General features: G+C 41.1%; 1 protein-coding gene across 4 annotated transcripts in view; it reads left to right on the forward strand.

Annotated features, from left to right (window-relative positions):
- The window catches only part of mid2 (midline 2), a 191,648-nt gene that overhangs the window by 160,764 nt on the left and 7,926 nt on the right, over nucleotides 1-22,958 (forward strand). For all 4 annotated transcript variants that reach the window (XM_062999975.1, XM_062999976.1, XM_062999979.1 and 1 more), the window contains exons 6-8: nucleotides 1,358-1,485; nucleotides 1,595-1,738; nucleotides 17,953-18,114. In XM_062999975.1, the coding sequence (XP_062856045.1) occupies nucleotides 1,358-1,485; nucleotides 1,595-1,738; nucleotides 17,953-18,114 (434 nt within the window). The remainder of the gene's footprint in view (nucleotides 1-1,357; nucleotides 1,486-1,594; nucleotides 1,739-17,952; nucleotides 18,115-22,958) is intronic.

Raw genomic sequence — 22,958 nt, forward strand, 5'->3', positions numbered from 1 at the left:
CATTAAACTTATAAGGGTGATTATTTAAATGCACTACTTAGACACTGATTACAGTGATTATGTCACCGCAGGTTTTGCCCAATGGGCTGAGGTGGCACAACCTACTATCATGCCATCTCCCTACGTGTACCAAAAACAGTTACATTTTAAAGCATCTAAGAATTCAGAAAGCCCTCTTCTCTAGAGTGCACGTAAGATGACGTAAAATGATGTCTATGTAAAGAGCTTACTAGGTTTTTGGTGAACTCGGATCTGGGCTGGCATAATAGACTGCTGCTCTAACCTGACACTCTAATATACTAATCATGATTCACATTTTAAACGTCATACTGATTAGGCACAAGGTAAAATCACTTGTGTTTAAACTCTTAAAGTGAGAAAAATGTGCACAGCTCAGTTTGAAATATCCTCTTATGTGCGTTACTCACCATGGAACTGTGCCCAGAAAGTGTGTTGTTACATAATTTATTAGGATACTGCTATCATACCTTTACTTTACACCCACATCTATCAGATGCAGCCCAGCCAAAACAGTAGGAATCATGAGGGAATCATGAGGGATAACTTGCTTTTTGCACCAGTATTGCGAGTCACCTTCCTACATTTGAATTGCATGGTTGTGACTGTGGGTCTGGTCATGGTAAAATAGTGCAACATGACATTTTACATTACATTTTACATTTTCAGCATTTAGCAGACGCTCTTATCCAGAGCGACTTACAGAAGTGCTTCCAAAGTGAACATTTCATTTCTCAAGTTTAGGTAAACTACAGTCGAAGAACACAAATCTGCTAAAACCTGTTAGAACCAAAGTGGGTTTATTTATTTTTTTTATTTTTATTTTTTTTTGGAAATGGAAAAGGATGGAACAAGATGTTAGTAAATAAGTACAAGTCAGCTTAAGTGCTTCATAAAAAGGTGGGTTTTTAATCGTTTTTTAAAGACAGCAAGAGACTCAGATGTTCGGACAGACAGAGGAAGTTAATTCCACCACTTGGGCGCTAGAACAGAGAAGAGCCTTGATGCTTGTCTTCCTTTAGTCCTGGATGGAGGCTCAAGTCGAGCGAGACTGGTGGCTCGGAGGTTGCGTGGTACAGAGCGGGGTTTGATTAGACCACGAAGGTAGCTTGGGGCTGGTCCATTTTTGGCTTTGTAGGCGAGCGTCAGTGTTTTAAACTGAATGCGTGCAGCTACAGGAAGCCAGTGAAGAGAACGCAGCAGTGGGGTGATGTGGCAGTGTTTGGGCTGGTTAAAAACCAGACGTGTTAACCAACATGAGTGTTAACAAATGCGGATACTCTGCCAGTAAGTGCTCCTCTCTCACAAGTACACCTTTCGTTCTCTCATTGGTTCCCAGGGTTGCCATGGCCACGGCCTCCTCGCAGGTTCTCATCCCAGATGTCAATCTGAACGAGGCCTTTGACAATTTCGCCCTTGATTTTTCTCGAGAGAAGAAGATCCTGGAGGGCCTGGATTACCTAACAGGTCAGTCATGCTCTGCTCACCTCACCAGCATTACATATCTTTTTCTAAGCAGCAGCAGAACCATATTGCTGGTATTACACTTGTTTTTTATTTATTTTTTTATTTGCAGCACCTAATCCACCATCGATACGAGAGGAGCTGTGTACAGCCTCCCACGATACCATAACAGTGCACTGGACCTCTGAGGATGAGTTTAGTGTCACGTCTTATGAGCTGCAGTACACCATCTACACAGGCCAGACCAACTTTATCAGTGAGTATGCCTTTTGGACGCTTTAAACAATCTGCACTGTAGGCAGCATGTCTTTGTTCTTTTTTTGTTTTTTTACAAACTTACTATTGAGCCGACTGTTTAAAATTAGAAATATGAACGACTGCAGTGGGAATGTGCTTCTGCAGTGCAGGATAAGATCAGGCTTTATGTAAGCATGAGCCCACAGGAGCGTTTCTTTGCAAGCACTCTATTATACAACAGAACTCCTGGTAAAATCTATTTTTCTGGAGAACACATTTAGCTTTAACGTGTCAGAAATATACTTGGCGCTTGGGTAACACACTAGCTTACTTAGAAGGTCTGCATCCTTCTGCCCTCCAACATAGTATCACCTTTCTTTGTGCTTTGTCCTTACAGTGCCATAAAATGTTATTGAATTTCTGTGAAGTCCCATACAAACACATTTTATGCATTTACTAACATCTGATCCATCAACTGTTACCACAAAGTTAAAGCAAATAATTGATAGCACTTTTATACAGGGCGGCACAGTGGCTCGGTGGGTAGCACTGTCGCCTCACAGCGAAAAGGTCCTGGGTTCGATCCCCAGGTGGATCAGTCCGGGTCTTTTCTGTGTGGAGTTTGCATGTTCTCCCCGTGTCTCTGTGGGTTTCCGAAGACATGCCCGATTTGCCCTGTGATTGTGGTTCTTGCCTTTCGCCCAATAAATCAGACCCAACGTGACCATTAATGTGATAAACTTGTGGTAAAACAGACAGTGAATATATTCAATACACTGGTCTTTCACACTTACTTTTCATTTCCTATTTATATATATTTTTTCTGTATTGCACATATATAACCCACAGTGTGGGCTGCACTTGCAAATGATTACAGGTATAAATGTGTGTGTGTGTGTGTGAGAGAGAGATCGAGTTATGTGTGATAGGTATTTGTTAGCATACTTGGCCAATTAAGCCAGATTCTGATTCTGTTACTAGTGGGAATGGATGAAACCTCTGAATTGTGTGTGCGTGTTAGTACACACTGGCTTTATTCACTATTAAGACAACTAGTCCCCGTTTTCAAGTGTTAAAGAAGGTGAATAGACGCCCCAACAACCACACTCAATCCTTCTCTTTTACTCTCTCACTCACTCATTCTCTCTCACATCTCCTCCTGCCCTTTTTTCAGCCTCTATCCGTCTCTATTTCTGTTTCTTCACTGATGGAGTGGGCTGAAGTCATCCAGTTACAGCAGCACACAAACAGATTTATTCAGCCGCTAATAGCTCAGAGACTCGGGAGCACAGGTCTGGCCACTGTTACTGCAGCCTCCTCTGAGAATTCAATTGAGAAACGAAGAAAGTGAGAGGAATCTTTTTTTTTTTCACTGACGGAAGGCTATTCCACCACTCTCTGGAATGCTAGTGCTTAAGTGGAACCACTAGCTGGTTATTGGGAGCATTCGCGTCTCTCCCTTGAGGAGAAGTACGAGCTCTTCTTAATGCTTTACTTTAGATTGACTACAAGTACCATGCATTTAAAAGCTGCATGTTTTATTGCTAACCCAGGTAAATCGGATGCAGTGTGTTAATAAGCCAGTGAGCTATTGTTTGCTCTTGGCTGGAGGCTTGTGTAATGCGGCATTTCATGCTCTCACCTTCACCAGATTTTGTTCAGGGTGGGTTTTAGAGAAAGTGATTTGGAAGTACTGTGACATTCAGGCTGTGTTGGAATACATTAGCTTCATTGCATTTTAATTATCATGTGTTGTTACATGGCCAGTGAGGTGGCACAATAGGTAGTGCTGGTGCCAGCTTCAGTGATCCAGGTTACTGTCTGTATAAATTGCTATGTTCTCACCTTGCCTATGTGGATTTTCATCTAGGTACTCTGGCTTTCCTACCACCACCTCTCAAACATACCAGTATGTAAAGTGCACCTAAGTCTGAGTGACTTTAAATAAATGTGTTTAGTGTCATGCCTTGCTTTTTACAGTAGTAGGTTTACAGTAGATGTCTCAGACTCATGCAACCAGACATTTGTTTAAAAGAGCATTTGTGAGATCAGCACAGATGTGCAAGCCTGGCTTATAGTTAATCTTCCAATTTATTTCTTTATTGACTTAGTGGGGTTGTGGTCAGGGTTTTGTGCAAGCCACTTGAGTTCCTCCACACTTAACTTGTCAAGTCATGTCTTTATGGATCTTGCTTTGTACTCAGGAATACAGTCATGCTTGAATAGGAAAAGGCGTGCCCCTAAACTGGTGCCATATTGTTGAAGGCATACAGTTTATCTGATTGATTCTTACAACTGTTAGTAATGAGTGTGGCTTAAACACCTGAACTTAATAAGATTAAGTTAAATTGATAAGAAGGATGCTAGACAACCACCACTGAGATCAAGGTTTGAGTCTCAGTTGTGTTAACGGCTAGCCAGGCGTCCACACACACACAGACACAGTTGGCTATGTCTGATGAGGAATGGTCAAAGCCCTGCGATGGATTGGTGCCCTGTCCAAGGTATTCCTGCCTTGCACCCAGTGTTTCCTTTTGGAACCAGCCCCATTAATGAAAATGAATTAAGTGGAATGTACACATACTTCTGGTCATATAGTTGTTATAGTGTGGTTTAAATAGCAGGTAAACACTTATTGGCAGGTGGACGGGCGTGGCAGGTCGGGGGTGCGCATGCGTTTAGAAGTGGTGCGGTGCGTGGGGTGTGAATACTTTCTCCCAGACAGGCCACTGTATCTGTGCACAAGCTGTGGTGGGAGCACAAGTTCACTCTCTTTTCTACTGCTTACAAATCAGTACTCATTCATTTACATGTGATTATCACTGTAGGGGCCATGGTATTGCGCAATCTATGATCGGCTGTGTCTCATTTACAGCTTTCAGGCACAGTGCACTTACACAGTGCTCACACTTCGGTTCCTACTTTAGCATTTAGCCATTCCCATTGATTTCAATGCATTCGTCAGCATTGAAGCTAACGGATATAAATATCTTTTTTTCTGTTGCAACGCGAACGATTTGACGCTCACTGCGAAGTCTAACTGGACTATAATTTCATTCTGTGCAGCGTTTTCACCTTAAAAATCACTAATACTTGGTGGAATGGTAATAATATATTGAAAACGAAAATAAGAATAACAATAGTGTGCTTGCCTTTTGGCAATCACACTAATAACTGTTTCTGTGAACAGTGAGCATGGCTAGCAACCAAGTGACCATCATCAGTGCCTAGCCATACAAAAGCTCTTTTGATTGAATGGGCTTCTCAAAGGCTTGTGAGAAGCATCTCAGAAGAACGACTCTTGTTATAGCTGAAAAGATCACATAGAAGTCACTCTGTTTTGTTTTTGAAATAAAATGTCCAGCAATCTTATGGCCAGGTGTCCAAATACTTCTGGCATATAATGAACAACACATTTGTTAAATGTGACTTAAACTGCCAGAAATGTCATATTTTTTTTATAATGTGAATATTGTTTAGTGGGGTGAACAGTTAATAACAGGAATATTTGAGAGCATTTGACAGCACCTTGCCCCTCTCCACAGGTTAGATAGATACATGCAATTATATGCACATCGACACCCCTTGGTGACTAATTAAAAACAGCTCCTAAGTTGGCTATCTCAGGCAGATCTCACACTAATGGGCAGGATGTGAAGAAACCTTCCTCTTGTGTTATCCAGTTACTTGACACTTCCTGAACGATTATCCCCCTGAGTATGGAGGCATGGGTTAGCCTGCTGATTTTCCTTTATCGCCCCGGCCGTGTGAGTCCAGGTTCTATCCTGGCATCAGCCACAATTACATCTGACATGAACTAATGCTCTTTACTGCATGCTTATTGTGACAGTGATTGTTGGTGATGGGAACTACTGGACCAGCATGCTAACCTTCAGCAGAGACAGCCTCACGGACAAACCTGAGCTGGATTGCATTGGTTTACATGTTTGTCTTGACCTTAGAATAGGGGTGTGTGTGTAAAGATCATAAGGTACATGCTACACAGTTGGCTCATCAGGAACAAGGTATTTTAAGAATGCTGGGCTGATAGCGAGGTGAGACGTAACTTCATCCTGCAGAGGTGGCTTGTCTTTTGTCTTCAGTACGCCCAGAGGAAGAGAAATCACCACCTGCAATGGTGTATTTGGTGTATAAAGTGGTGTATTTGAAATTATAGTCTGTTTGTATAATGTAACTAAGATACTGTACCTGCTAGTCCCTCACATTGTCAGACATGCAGTTCCACTGCTTTTACTGGCAGACGCTCCATACTGGTATCAAGATTAAATTTTGTGATTGCACTGCACTTGTGGTAAACACAGCAAGATGTGGTAAAATGGATGAAGAAGCCAAAACAGTGCATGAAATTCCTCCGCTGCACACGCCAAGGAAAGTACTCTGTTTAGAGTCTCATCTTATGACATCATATCCTGTGTTTAGTTCATTTCGATGCCTTTGGTTTGTATTGAGTTCATACCTGTAACAAATCACACCAGAATTTGTTTAGAAATGGACCGAGCCCCCCTCTGTGCCCAGGGGTCTTGTTGTGTTTATTAGGTGTGTTCGAAAAGAAGCGTTCACAATTACTGTAATGAACGCACCTAGATTCATTTCAAGCAAACCAAAGCTGACAAGTATAAACCCAACCTAAGATACTATGTGGTCAGAAGTATGTGGACAGCTGACTGTAAGCTTCCTGGTCATGTTATAAACCCAGGGGCATTATTACAGAGTTTTAAAAGATTCAGGGTGCTGGTGGAATCTATGCTACTGTTGGGCCAAAGAGCACAAGGGAAGGAATGTTTCACCACAGAAAGAGAGAGAGGTGGAAGGGTAGGAAGCTGGAGGTGAGGGTTGGAACTGTAATTGTGGGCACTATGACTGTCCAAGGAAGAGAGCTAGCTGATCTGACTGAGAGAAGAGTTGACATACTAGAGTTATATCGGGAGACGGGTGCTGAAGATAGAGCCGCCAGACAGGAGGAGGACAGGAAGGCCAAGGTGGAGATTTATGGATGCGGTGAGGGAGGACATGCAGCTGGTCTGTGTGACAAATGAGGATGTACAGGATAGGGTAAGTGGAGACGAATGATTCACTGTGGCCATCTCTAATGGGAGCAGTGGAATGAAGAAGAAGAAACATTCATGTTGCATTTTGTTTATTATTTTAGAATGCCATTGACATTTCTGAGAAAAGTTTATTAAATAAATGTACTGTAGGATATATCTTCTCTAGTAATCTTCTTCTTCCTCAGCCTTTGTCCTGTTCGGTTGCGGGGCCGGCTCTCGGCGGATCATGATCCGCATTGATTTGGCACAATTTTTACGCCGGACACACCCCTCCCTATTTTATCCGGGCTTGGGACCGGCACTACAATGCACTGGTCTGAGCATCTAGCGGCTAGGTATCTATAGGACAATTCAGTGTTTCCAATTAGTGGTGGCATGTTTTTGGACTGTGGGAGGAAACCGGAGCACCCGGATGAAACCCACGTGGACACGGGGAGAACATGCAAACTCTGCACAGAAAGGACCCGGACCGCCCAACCTGGGGATCGAACCCAGGACCATCTTGCTGTGAGGCGACAGTGCTACCCACTAAGCCACCGTGCCGCCCATATATTTTCTCTAGTAATAAGTTTCTTTAATCACAGGACTGTTACTGAAGTGTTTATCTAATTATTCATCTTTTTTTATTTATTTATTTATGCATTTGCTTACTTTTTCTCCTGATTTAGCGTAGCCAATTCATCTTCCACTGTTAGGGATACCTGACTGCGGTTTGAGAGGGTATATTCGCCTGCTCCATGCCCCCTTCGATGCGTGCGCAGTCCCTCGACACCTTGCTAACCTCTGCTAACCAGGGTCCTTGCACAGCGTTTAAAGACCCCACCCACTTTTATTTACAATTAGCAGACGCTTTTATCCATTTATTGATTACAATTGAAGCAACTGAGGGTTAAGGGCCTTGCTCAGGGGCTCAACAGTGGCAGCTTGGCGGTGTAGGGGCTTGAACTGGCAAACATCTGACTTCTAGTCCAGTATGTTAACCACTGAGCTACCACTGCTATTTGTCTGGTCTTTTCCCACCCACTGCCAACTGTTCGATCAAACCTGGGTGTTCAGAATCTCAGAGCTGGTGTGCTAGCGGAGCATCCCGCTGTGCCACTTGGGTGCCTATTATTCATCTATTTTTCTCTTCAGTTAATAAGATCTTTGAAAGAGATATCTGATTAGCCGACAGCATATTAATATATACACAGTGTTGTTGTCACTGTTTACATGGAGTTCAGGCTTCAGGGAGTTATCGCTGGCTCACTCATGATAACATTGTCCACGACTCCAGTAGAACATTTTTATTTGTAGTGCACATATTCATGAGCTGGGCTTTAGAGGATTTCAAGAAATAAAGACAAGGGGATAAATGTATGATAAATGACTTAATTGCAGCCACATATTATGGTGGATAGATTGAGTTTGTATGATGGACGTTCAGATTTTGGAAGGTTATTGTGGTGCGAAAGTCGTTTAGACACGTGGTAAGCACAGACAAAGCCACACTAAAATACACTGTGTTGTTGCAGCATCAAAGGCAGGTCTGGCTTCAAAGACATCCACACAACTCTCGCATGGTGCCTCATTTTATTCCTCTATTTTATCTGCCTACACACAGACACTCTCTCTCTTTCTCTCTCTCTCTCTTTGTCAAAGACTCTGGGAGTGCTATTCATGCTGTCTTTTTTATATAAAGTCATATTCACACAGTTCAGAGTGAATATGAGAGTGAATATATCTTTGACAGGTTCACTTCAGAAGAGCGGAAAGGGGTTGAGGTTCTTGTGTGTGGAAGAATATAAACAGCATATTGTACTCTGTTTGAAGTTCAGTCAAACAACATCAAACGTGTAAATGTGGAACAAGTGATTTGTTCTTACCTAAGAGTTCATTTTAAAACATGAAAGAGATTTCTAGCTATAAAGTCTGTAAATTACTTTATAAACCTCTGCGTAAGCTTCTTTATAGGACATGGAAAAGTGACATCACGCTCCAGCATCCCTGTCACTGATGTCTTCCTAACAAACTCTTATGCCTTATGCTATGCTTTTTTTATTGCAAAATTAATTGTGTTAATTTACAGACTGTCTAAGGCATCAGTAACATAGTCTATACACCGATCAACCATAACATTAAAACCACCTCCTTGTTTCTACACTCACTGTCCATTTTATCAGCTCTGCGTACCATATAGAAGCACTTTGTAGTTCTACAATTACTGACTGTAGTCCATCTGTTTCTCTACATAACTTTTCAGCCTGCTTTCACCTTGTTTTTCAATAGTCAGGACCACCACAGAGTAGGTATTATTTAGGTGGTGGATCATTCTCTGCACTGCAGTGACACTGACATGGTGGTGGTGTGTTATTGTGTGTTGTGCTGGTATGAGTGGATCAGACACAGCAGCGCTGATGGGGTTTTTAAACACCTCACTGTCCCTGCCAGCAGCGCCCCGTGGGCAGTGTCCAGTGACCACTGATTAAGGTCTAGAAGATGACCAACTCAAACAGCAGCAATAGATGAGCGATCGTCTCTGACTTTACATCTACAGGGTGAACCAACTAGGTAGGAGTGTCTAATAGAGTGGACAGTGAGTGGACAGTATTTAAAAACTCCAGCAGCGCTGCATTTAGCTATTTTAAAACTTCAATAGCATTTAAAATATTCATCAAATTCATCAAAAACTTGTTTTATTGAATCAAAAAAAAAAAACATAACACACTACAATATTCATTTTTAAACATTTATTTTTTAATACCTAATAAAAAACTGATTCCATCCATAATATTAATACCATTGAAATACAGCATAGCCAAATCTCAATAGCATTGTAAGTATTAAGCTATTTTAAAACTTCAATAGCATTTAAAATATTCATCGAAATTATCAAAAACTAGTTTTATTGTATCAAGAAAAACCCACATAACACATTACAATATTTATTTTTAAACTTTTACCTTTTAATACCTAATAAAAAACTGATTTTATCCATGATATTAATACCATTGAAATACAGCATAGCCAAAACCTCAATAGCAATTCAAGTATTTAGCTATTTTAAAACTTCAATAGCTGCTAAAATATTCATTGAATTTATCTAAAACAAGTTTTATTGTATCAAGAAAAACCCACATAACACACTACAATATTTATTTTTTAAATTGTACCTTTTAATACCTAATAAAAAACGATTTTATCTATGATATTAATACCATTGAAAGACAGCATAGCCGAAATCTCAATAGCATTGTAAGTATTTAGCTATTTTAAAACTTCAATAGCATTTAAAATATTCATTAAATTTATCAAAAACTAGTTTTATTGAATAAAAAAAACCCCACATAACACACTACAATATTTATTTTTAAACATTTACCTTTTAATAGCTAATAAAAAACTGATTTCATCCATAATATTAATACCATTGAAAGACAGCATAGCCGAAATCTCAATAGCATTGTAAGTATTTAGCTATTTTAAAACTTCAATAGCATTTAAAATATTCATTAAATTTATCAAAAACTAGTTTTATTGTATCAAGAAAAACCCTCATAACACACTACAATATTTATTTTTAAACATTTACCTTTTAATAGCTAATAAAAAACGATTTTATCTATTATATTAATACCATTGAAAGACAGCATAGCCGAAATCTCAATAGCATTGCAAGTATTAAGCTATTTTAAAACTTCAATAGCTGCTAAAATATCCATAAAATTTATCTAAAACAAATTTTTTTTATTAAGAAAAACCCCCATAACACAGTACAATATCAGTGTCACTACAGTGTTGAGAATGATCCACCACCTAAATAATACCTGCTCTGTGGTGGTCCTGTGGGAGTCCTGACCGTTAAAGAACAGGGTGAAAGCAGATTAAAAAGGTATGTAGAGTAACAGATGGACTACAGTCAGTAATTGTAGAACTACAAAGTGCTTCTATATGGTAAGTGGAGCTGATAAAATGGACAGTGAGTGTAGAAACAAGGAGGTGGTTTTAATGTTATGGCTGATCAGTGTATATCATATAGTAGAAACTATTTATTACGAGGATAAACAGACTATCCAGAATGCTTAACCAAGGTAGAACAATACTGTGGTCAAAGAGCCAAATTAAACTGCAAAATAAAGGGTGGCCAAACTGAAAGAGACAAAAGTGTAGAGGTGACAAAAATGTGAATATTTGAATAGGCACTCGGGTCACGCAAGCGATATTTTATGCTACACCAACACTGCTGTCATCCAGGGTTCAAATCCCCAGCAGTGTATCTACATGCATGGAGAGGATGGCCAAGGCCCCGTGATTGATTGGCGTACTGTCCTGCATGTGTTACTGCATCACATCCAATGATTCTGGAAAAACTAGACCTACCACAACCCTGACCAGGATAAACCAGTGGTAAAACATGAAAATGAACCCACCGTGACCCTGAATAGGATGAAGCGGTGTTAAAACAAGCAATAAGTGAATGAATACATCTTTGAGTATCTCATATACAGTGTATCACAAAAGTGAGTACACCCCTCACATTTCTGCAAATATTTCATTATATCTTTTCATGGGACAACACTATAGACATGAAACTTGGATATAACTTAGAGTAGTCAGTGTACAGCTTGTATAGCAGTGTAGATTTACTGTCTTCTGAAAATAACTCAACACACAGCCATTAATGTCTAAATAGCTGGCAACATAAGTGAGTACACCCCACAGTGAACATGTCCAAATTGTGCCCAAATGTGTCGTTGTCCCTCCCTGGTGTCATGTGTCAAGGTCCCAGGTGTAAATGGGGAGCAGGGCTGTTAAATTTGGTGTTTTGGGTACAATTCTCTCATACTGGCCACTGGATATTCAACATGGCACCTCATGGCAAAGAACTCTCTGAGGATGTGAGAAATAGAATTGTTGCTCTCCACAAAGATGGCCTGGGCTATAAGAAGATTGCTAACACCCTGAAACTGAGCTACAGCACGGTGGCCAAGGTCATACAGCGGTTTTCCAGGACAGGTTCCACTCGGAACAGGCTTCACCAGGGTCGACCAAAGAAGTTGAGTCCACGTGTTCGGCGTCATATCCAGAGGTTGGCTTTAAAAAATAGACACATGAGTGCTGCCAGCATTGCTGCAGAGGTTGAAGACGTGGGAGGTCAGCCTGTCAGTGCTCAGACCATACGCCGCACACTGCATCAACTCGGTCTGCATGGTCGTCATCCCAGAAGGAAGCTGACGCACAAGAAAGCCCGCAAACAGTTTGCTGAAGACAAGCAGTCCAAGAACATGGATTACTGGAATGCCCTGTGGTCTGACGAGACCAAGATAAACTTGTTTGGCTCAGATGGTGTCCAGCATGTGTGGCGGCGCCCTGGTGAGAAGTACCAAGACAACTGTATCTTGCCTACAGTCAAGCATGGTGGTGGTAGCATCATGGTCTTGGGCTGCATGAGTGTTGCTGGCACTGGGGAGCTGCAGTTCATTGAGGGAAACATGAATTCCAACATGTACTGTGACATTCTGAAACAGAGCATGATCCCCTCCCTTCGAAAACTGGACCTCATGGCAGTTTTCCAACAGGATAACGACCCCAAACACAACCTCCAAGATGACAACTGCCTTGCTGAGGAAGCTGAAGGTAAAGGTGATGGACTAAACCCAATTGAGCACCTGTGGCGCATCCTCAAGTGGAAGGTGGAGGAGTTCAAGGTGTCTAACATCCACCAGCTCTGTGATGTCATCATGGAGGAGTGGAAGAGGATTCCAGTAGCAACCTGTGCAGCTCTGGTGAACTCCATGCCCAGGAGGGTTAAGGCAGTGCTGGATAATAATGGTGGTCACACAAAATATTGACACTTTGGGCACAATTTGGACATGTTCACTGTGGGGTGTACTCACTTATGTTGCCAGCCATTTAGACATTAATGGCTGTGTGTTGAGTTATTTTCAGAAGACAGTAAATCTACACTGCTATACAAGCTGTACACTGACTACTCTAAGTTATATCCAAGTTTCATGTCTATAGTGTTGTCCCATGAAAAGATATAATGAAATATTTGCAGAAATGTGAGGGGTGTACTCACTTTTGTGATACACTGTATATATTTACTGTGGCAGTTTTGCCAAAAACACAAACAATGCTGAGACTTCACTGATAACAGATGATACCATTTAAGAACCAAACTCTGTAAACAATGTAGCGTGTATTCAAACACAAAACGCTTAGTAGAATTAAAGATGCGAGGCAGACTAAATTAAATTCTTTAATCACAGTTTGGTTTACAAGATATTGATAACAGAGCTGAAAGAACAACGTTGCTATTAGCCTAAATGTTTGCGAAACACACAGCTGTTGGCTTGTTGATGCTTTGTTTCAGAGACCGTGTTTGCTTATTGATTCTACCAAAAAACACTTGGAGACAGTATCGATGTGTGGATCTGTAGTGTGAACCCTCAGTGGAGCAAAGGTTTTAAAGTATTAGATGGTGCTTCTGAACACTTGTGATCTCTGATCCCTCAGATGGCACTACATTAAGATCCGTCATCCATCAGTAACTGATGTAATCTCAGGAGCCAGGGATTATTTTGGCAAACCTTTGTCAAGCAATAAACTATAGGTTCCATTCACAAATGCCACTTAATGTTATGTTATATTAGGATTTTGGTTACATTCATGACAGGACAGGTAGCTGGTTACACAAGATTCATCAGTTCAAGTTCAATTTCAAACACAGTCATGGACAATTTTGTATCTCCAATTCACCTCACCTTCATGTCTTTGGACTGTTCCTGGGGGAAACCCACACAGACATGGAGAGAAAATGCAAACTCCACACAGAAAGGACCTGGACCGCTCCACCTGGGAATCAAACCCAGGACCTTCTTGCGTTGAGGCGACTGTGCTACCCACCGAGACACAGTGCCACTCCAAATGCCACCTAAAACTTTACTGTTCAAAAAAGAAGCCTTACGTTAGCCATGTCCAGAAGTAGGGCTGTCGCGCTAACCGCAATTTTGAAATATCGCGGTATAGACCAGCCAACCGCAGGGCATGCCAAGCAACCGCGATATTCAAGTTTTTTCTTTCTTCCTTCTCTTTTTTTTTTTTTATTTTTTTTTTATTGGTGCAGGGTCCATCTTGTTTTATACTCTTACATTCGGGCGTAATAAATGTTAAATAAATTCATAATGAAAATGAGCTAAGAGCGACATTTTCCCAACAACTGTTTCCATCCGTTGCTGCTGAGTGTCAGGCTTTGTGTTTTAAAATGTAAATAATCGCAACATTAATTATAGGCAAGTTTATTAATGATCAAATTGAGTTCACACTCAATAAAATACTTGTAATTTAGACTATATTCAAACAGCCTCGGCGTACTAAAACACTTAATGACGGTTAATATGGCATTGCAGCCTGCAAATATTCTCTTGCTGGCTTGCTGGAATGATTTAAATGTATTTTTTTCGTTGAATAAAAATGTATTGAAACGAATAATAACTTAAAATGTAGTATATATTGTTATGATAATTACACCTACTAAATAGATGGTTAATAGTGGCGCGATAACCGGGCTAGATTTCCTCTGCTGTGTAAAGTCGCATGCAGGTACAGTACGTGTGTATTAGTGTAACGAGCACACCATCAGAGACAGTTTTAGTGCCGAGGGGAACATCGCTACCCCACTCAGATTCTCTCACATCCCTGCTCTGTTCTGTATTTAACATGAAACACGCATTTCATTGGTCTTAAAGCTGTCTCATCTTCGTCATTATAAAGCAATAATATACCGAATCATAGCCTAACAATAAAGCTTGTTTATATAGCTCTAAAATCCAGATTAATTAAGTAATTTTTAAAAACAAAAAAATGGCGATATCACCGCATACCGCGATATTGAGACATTCTGAATATCGCAAGGGGAAATTCTTTCACCGCGACAGCCCTATCCAGAAGTGGCATCTAGTTCTCTTCACACAGTGGAAATGTGTATTGTGGAATTAATATTCCACATCATTTTTGGTAGAAATGTACACTGTGTGCTCCGGATCTAAGATGGACTATTCAGACTGTTATCAGCAAAAGCCAGTGTCTGTCCTGATATGAGGTTGTGTCAGTGCCCTTGGCAAAGGTAATTTACACTTCTGTGATGGAAGCATTAATGCTTTTCCAGGGACATACATGCATTTTCAACAAGATAATGCAAAACCACATGCTGCACACATTACAAAGGCATGACTGCGGAAGAATAGGGTACAGCGCTGGACTGGCCTGTCTGCAGTCCTGACCTGTCCCCAACAGAGAATGTGTGGAGAATTTTGAAACACAAAAAGCAACAAAATAACACCTCAGACATTTAATTGATTGGTATAATTAGAGCCAAAACATCTTTTAAGTGTTTTGAGAAGGAATACCACTAATACAAAGTGGTAAATGCTTTATCATCCAACCTTTTTTGGAATGTGTTGCAGGAATCCTGAAATGCAGAAATAGATGTCAAATTAACAAATGAAATTAAGTTGACCAGAGAAGACAAAAGTATCTTGGGTTGAAATAGTCTGCAAATAATAAAAGTCTGTATTTTTAATTTGTATTTTCCATGCTGTCCCAACTTCTTCTGATTTGGGGTTGTAGTGTTTTAGTTGAAAGCTTTGTTTTGTTGAAGACAGTTGTGAGAAGGATGGAGATGACAATAAATCTTTAGCTGTGAGCGAAAGTGCCTCAGTGTTGCTGATTAGCTGTTGTTTGGGGGTGATCTACTGCACGTATGGCTGGGTCTAATTGATACATCTAATTTACAGCCAATTTGTAAGTGAGAGTGCAAGTTCCCAAGGCTGCCATGTTCTGGTTGCTCAATAGAGACCAAGCTAACTTGTAGTACACACTGGGGGAATTGGCAGTCAGATGTGTATCTATTGGTATTCCTTGGAGATACACTGTATAAATCCTCACGGTGTGAGATAGTAGGCTCTGGAAGAGCTGCTTGCTCTTTGCCCGAGACACACATTACAGAACCCCACAGAGAGCAATCTATAACATCTTCTACATGTGTGAAAAGGGTTAGACTGTAATGGCTTTGAATGGGAAATTGGCATCTTTTTTATCGAGCGACAGTATTCTCAGGCCATTTGTTGTATACATACCGTAGTTGACACCCAAAAAGAAATGAGACAGTTATAAAAAGTCTACATTATTTTTATGCACTCACCTGAAAATACACAATCGCACCACTTATGTTGCATTCACACACTGCAGGAACAAGTGGTCCCAATCCAGCATTTTTTCTTTATATGTTTATAGTTTACTTGTCTTTTACTTGTCAGTGTGAACAGGAAAATAGGTTCAGAAAGTATACAGACCCCGTGATGTTTTGCATTACATTGATTTGGATTTGGATATATCTGCCATTTTACTCACCAATTTACACCTAATTACTCATAACGAATTGAAAGCATGTTTTTAGAGTTAATTAATTTGCAGGGGCGATCCGGGTCCTTTCTGTGTGGAGTTTGGATGTTCTCCCCGTGTCTGCGTGGGTTTCCTCCGGGAGCTCCGGTTTCCTCCCACAGTCCAAAGACATGCAAGTGAGGTGAACTGGAGATACTAAATTGTCCATGACTGTGTTGTTTGACATTAAACTTGTGTACTGATGAATCTTGTGTAATGTAACCAAAGTGTGTAAAACATGACGCTAAAATCCTAATAAATAATAATAATTAATTCGCATTTTAATCAACCCTGGTTATTGTCATGACAGAACTGGGGTCACCAGGAAACTTTAGATACAAGGCAGGAATAACCTGGACAGGGTGCCAATTCATTGCACTTATGCGACTGGTCGGCGCTAGATTTGCCGGCTCAGGAGCAACTCGGCGTTCTCTCAGTAATCGAAACTCGGCTCTCAATCGTTATGTGTGAACTGCTCAACAACTCGATCCGAGCGGCTCACCGAGCGCTGGCCGACTGAAGATAATTATCTAGCTTGCTAGATATCTGGATATGAGTCGGCCGACTGGCAATGAGTGCGGTGTCGAACAGCCAATGAGAACGCAAGATATCTGGTGAGGGAAAACACTGGGGAGGAGTTGTAAAAAGGTGGGACAGGGCAGGGGCACACACTCAGGTTTTACAGCATTTCTGACCTTATTGTTCTCTACAAAACATAACACCAATATTTATTACCTCCAACTCACTATAGAACAAACGATCCCTTCTGGCCACGTAGCCCAATCCACTCAGATTCATTTATTTTTCCTCTTCGCTTTAACGCTGCACATCAGCACACAAACTTTGATCGCTCGCTAGTTGTTGACATGCATTTTTGGACTTGGTATCATTAAACCCCTCATCACTTCTCGTGTGTGTTTTCGTGACGAAACGTAGTTTGGGAGATCAGAGAAGCTCGCCTGAGATTCCAGTTGGTGATAGATCGTGTAGTGTGAAACCCCCCATCGTGTAGTGTGAAATACACACCGTCTTGAAAGACTCCTGATTACAAGAGATCCAGTTGTGCAGTGTGAACTGTACAGTGACCTGACAGCTTGGAAAGCTGTGTAGTGTAAACTTGGCATTAGACAGATCAGAGTTTAAACTTTTTTTACACCATTGCACTAACCAAACATGTTTTCAAAGTTTTTTAAAAGGTAATTTTAAAAAACTACATGCTCTTATTTACAAAAATATTATATGATTTGCTTTGGCACTCCTTATTATGGTCTGGTTCATCCTGTTTGCTTTAATTATATATCACTGGGCCAGTGATAGCTCAGTGGTTAAGGTACTGGACTAGTAAACAGAAGGTTGCCGGTTCAAGCCCCGCCACCACCACCAAGTTGCCACTGTTGGGTCCCTGAGCAAGGCCCTTAACCCTCAATTGCTCATGGTGTTCAGCTCATTGTGTAAGTCGCTTTGGATAAAAGCGTCTGCTAAATGCTGAAAATGTAAAATGTAAATGTAAATTATCCCTGAGATGTATCTAGAACTTAAGTGGATTCCACCTGCTGCAATTTAAATAAATTGCACATAGTTTGGGAAGGCACACGCTGGTTTACACTGCATTGCATTCATTTGAATGTCAGGATCTAAAGCAGAAATTACACACTTATGCTACAGTGTGAATGTATTCTTCATCCTAACTCTTCCTGCTTCTCTTTCCCTCTCTGTTTTTTTTCTCTGTCTTTATCTGTAGGTCTATATAACTCAGTGGACAGCTGGATGATTGTGCCAAACATCAAGCAGAATCATTACACTGTGCATGGCCTTCAAAGTGGCACCCGCTATATCTTCTTTGTCAAGGCTATCAACCAGGCTGGCAGCCGGAACAGCGAGCCAGCACGTCTCAAAACCAACAGTAAGTTCAACTTCCCAACACAGTTTCAGAATCAGATTCTTCTTCCTTTAGCTGTTTCTATTAGGGGTCACCACAGTGGATCATTCATCTTTAAGATGATCCTCCTCTGCCACACCAACCATCTGTTTGATCTGTCTCACCGCATCCATAAACCTCCTCTTTGTCCCTCTTTTTCTTGTGCCTGGAGGCTCCATCCTCAGCACCCCTCTTCTGATAGAACTCTCATCCCTCCTCTGCACATGCTCAAACCATCTCAATCTCGCCTCTCTAACTTTGTCTCCAAGGCATTCTACCTGCTCTGTCACTCTAATAAACTCACTCCTAATCCTGTCCATCCTCATCACTTCCAATAAGAATCACAGAACCTTCATCTGTCACCTCCAGCTCCCTCTCCTGTCTTTTAGTCTTATATCAGGCATCACGACTGTCTTGTAAACTTCCCTTGTATCACAAATCACTTTTCCTACTCCAAGCCAACTTCACCTGCCTTGCACTCTCTTTTTACCTATCTTCCAAACGCTACATTAGTTTGTACACTCAACCCCAATTTTTTTACTCATCCACCTTCACCACCTCAACTAGCAGTTGGAATATGCACTTGTTAGTACAATGTTATGCTTGTTCTAAACCCAGATAGAAACGAAGGGTTGTGTCAGGAGGGGCATCTGGGGCAGATGCAGCCTAGTGGTTAAGGTACTGGACTAGTAATCAGAAGGTTGCCGGTTCAAGCCTCACCTCTGCCAGGTTGCAACTGTTGGGCCCTTGAGCAAGGCCCTTAACCCTTAATTGCTTAGGCTGTATTCTGACACAACTATAAGTCGCTTTGGATAAAAGTGTCTGCTAAATGCTGAAAATGTAAATGTAAATGCATCTGGCTTAAAAACCATGCCAAGTCTGGTACGTTTACCAGATCACTGTGGCAACCCCTACATACAAGAGTAGACAGGGATAAATAACATTTTCCATGCACAGTTTGTGTTAATCATCATCTATCTCTTTATTACTGGTCATTTACTGACTAGAGAATGATGGTGGTTTATTCTCAAACCCACACTGGTAATCCCAGTGCATACCAGTCCAGTACAACACCATGTTAATATAATTAGTAACATTTAGTCAGTGTTGGTCATTGCTTGTCTGTTTGTACATGTCCAACATGACAAAGTGATTTTGGTTTAGAACTTTGGTTCAGAGTTTCGCAGCATCTGCCAAGTTAGTTTTACAACAGTTGTAGGGGTTGATGGGGTTAGGATCAAGACCCAAACTGGATAAACCCTTTTAAAATGGGCTTTAACTCCTCTATAGAAACTAGGGATGTCCCGATCCGATCTCAAAGATCGGAATCGGGGCCGATCAAGGCATTTTTTAACTGATCGGTATCGGCTTTACTAAGGCCGATCCTAAGCCGATCCTTTGTTTTACGTCAGCATGTCCGCTGTGTGGAAATACTTTAAATTGGAAAGTGAAACAAGTCCAACAGTGAAGTGTAATGTCTGCAATGTGAGCGTTTCACGAGGCGGTAGGAGCAGAGCTGCGTTCATTACTGTAGAATTTTACTGTTTATATGGTGTGGGAGTCAAGGATCACACCGGTTTACAAAACAATAACTTTTAATCTGAGTATGAAAACCTCAGGACCATAACATACAGCTTTTACGAGTTTACGTGTTACAAGACTGAACGACATCTCAGTATCAAGCACTCTGATTGGCTTAGTTATGTAACCGAGCGTCGTAGTGATGCACTTGCTTAATAAAGAAATAAATACACGCTATATTCACAAATTGTCGGGAGCATAACACTTTATTAACTTCTTCTGTTAGGGTACCGAATAGCGGACAGCTAGAGTCATCACGTTAGCCAAGCACGCTATTTCATGCACTATGGAAGCCCCAAAGGGTCAAAACACACTCACTTCGTGTAGAAACGTCCATCAAACCATTGTCACAATACAACCACAGAAAAGTTTGTTACAGTTACAACACGCATGCAAGTACGGTGGCTCATAAGAAACAAACCAGATACCATTTAACCAAACGATCTACAATTACTACCAAATTGATACGGCACCTAAAAAATAAACACAGCCGAATACAGCAAGTTTATTATTATATGATGAGAAGAGGAACCGGCTGTCCGCTAACACGGCAGAGATGCTGATTTTCCTCAAAAAGAACCTTCACTTCATTTTGAGTGTTCTAGTTTTACTACTACAATGCTGCACTAAGTTTGTTTACTTTTATTTTGTAAAAATAAAAGAACATTAAGCAATAGCTTGGATGCAGGCAATTTTTTTCCTACAGCACTGCAGAGCTATTCAGTTGTTAAACATATACATTCTATTAATTTCAATAACTGTAATGTACTTGAAGTGTGCACTGTGTGAACAGTATTATCTGGTTCTTATCTAGACAATATCTAGAAAATAAAGTATCGGTTTGAGACTCGGTATCGGATCAGGATCAAAATTAAGGATCGGGAACAAAAAAACTTGATTGGGACATCCCTAATAGAAACCCTTTAAATGCAATAAAAAATGGAAGGTCCATGAAAACAGCAACTTTGCCAGAGTAACAGTTGGTGTCCCAGTCACAAGTGTACTTATGCAAGTGCATTAATAGTTTAGCAGACAGTGTGTAGTTTAAATAGTAGTTATCTTTTCTTATGATAAACTATATAAAGCTGCTCCACAAATTTGGGCAGCACAAGGGCACAGCTGGTAGAGTGGGTAGCACACAGCCCTTGGAATCTGGGTTGAATTCTCACCCCAGTTTGCTGTCTGTGAGGAGTTTAGCATGCTCTTCTTGTATCTGTGTATCTTTCCTCTGATATGTTTTTTTCTTAAATAAGCAATGTGTGTACTTCTGCCACGTCTGACAGTCAATGAAATATAAATAGACCTTGATACTTAATGCACCTGATAATCATAGCTTTCCACAATTCCCGTATTCACGATAGCATCACAATGCGTTGTGTGACGATGGAGCAGTATACCCTTTATCTGAACAGGAATGTTACCCAAGCAGGTGTGTGCCAAAAACTAGGACATGTTTACCAGAAAGCATTGTCTCATAGTACCATATACATGCTCAATCATCTGGCCATGGCCTAGTGCAGCTGTGCCCCCCGTTCACAATGTGACTGTGTCCCTCATCAGTTTTCTCTCATCTATTTCCACACATATACTTACAAAACCATTTACAGTCATGCACCCTGACACAATCATAGCTCACTCACCGCGAGAAGCATGGCTGCTATTTCAATCCATTTCCATAAACCATTTCTACTTGATTAAGAGATTCAGAGCGAGCAGATTCTGAAACACATGCCATTGTTTCCAGAAAAGTCTCTCTCTCCATGTAATCAGCTGCCTGTAATTAACCAGAAGCAAAGCTGCTTGTGATTTTTGCTGTCTTACAATGTGTGTGTGAGAGAGAGAGAGAGAGAGAGAGAGAGAGAGAGAGATGGAAACAACACAGAGCATGGAAACATTTTTATAATATATTATGTTTTATTACTACTGGTCAGGGTTGTGGTCTCTGGTTTTCATTCCACTAAGCGAAATGCTGTAAGACATCCTTGGACAGGATGCCAATCCATTTCAGAGCCTCAGTACCCCCCCTCAACCCGACACAGACAGTCATGTCTGTATGTAGACCCAAGTGTCCTTTTTTACATATAACATATTGATAAATATACCGACCATCAACCACTGTATGGCCAAACATAGGTAGACACCTGACCATAAGTTTGTTGGACATCCTGTTTGAAAATCATGAAGTGACTGTAAAAGCCTCAACTCTTCCTGACAGCCTTTTTGTCAAGATTTTGAAGTGCAACTGTGTCTGGAATTGTGTGGCCATTTGGTTCAAAGAACATTTGTGAAGTCTGTCAGTGATAAGAAGGTCTGGCTTGCCTTCAAGGGTGCAGTTAATTCCAGAGGTGTTCAGTGGGGTTAAGAGGCTTTGCGCAGGTCACAGCACACCAAATGTCTGTTCTTTACAAGTGTACATAAACTTGTATTTTATAGCAGTTGCCAGTTATGAGTGCAGAGCTGAAATATTGGTGCATGTTGAAGAGCTGAATTATTGGTGTCAGTTTTGCTTTATTTTACATGAGTATCTCTCGCTGTTCTTATGCCGGCACAGTGGCACAGTGGGTAGTGCTGTCATCTCACATCAGAAGGGGCCTGGGTTTAATTCCCCAGCCGGGTGGCCAAGGTCCAATTGGAGCTACTAAATATTGTGGGGTGTAGGGGTGTGCCCCATTGCCTTAACATCTGCTTTTAGGTTATCAATGGAGGCAAGGTTGGATGAGGAATTGTAACCTTGCCGCTGCATGATAGCAGGATTTTATGTATGTGTTCAAAATGGCCCGCGGCTTTAGAGGCGTTGTGCATTGGGGCAGGGTTCACCAGAGTGCACAGGTAGATCGTGTATGTCTAAATTATGAAGAAGCAAAAAAGATGAAAAAGAAAATGTTGCCCTGAAGAGAACTGCCACCCTGTTTCCACATGGCACTAGACCCTGCCCCCACCACGACCAGGATTAAATGATTAGTACAATTCAATGATTGATTCAGTGCATTTCACTCATCACAAAGTGGCTTCGATTTAAACAGACGTTACTACGTGTACACGTCAAGGAGGTGCTCAAGTGCCGAGATGCGCATGCAGTCTGAATGTCAATGCATAATTTCATCTACAGTCTCTGGTATGAATGTGTACGTGCCCACTCTGACATTTTCCTGATCAGCTTCAAGGACTTTTTATACACTAGAGCACTGTTTATGTGAAGGGGCAGGTCACACCCTGCTACTGAATCACAAGGGGAAACCCTGCACCTG

The sequence above is a fragment of the Trichomycterus rosablanca genome, chromosome 8, assembly GCF_030014385.1.
Source record: "Trichomycterus rosablanca isolate fTriRos1 chromosome 8, fTriRos1.hap1, whole genome shotgun sequence".
Lineage (NCBI taxonomy): Eukaryota > Metazoa > Chordata > Actinopteri > Siluriformes > Trichomycteridae > Trichomycterus > Trichomycterus rosablanca.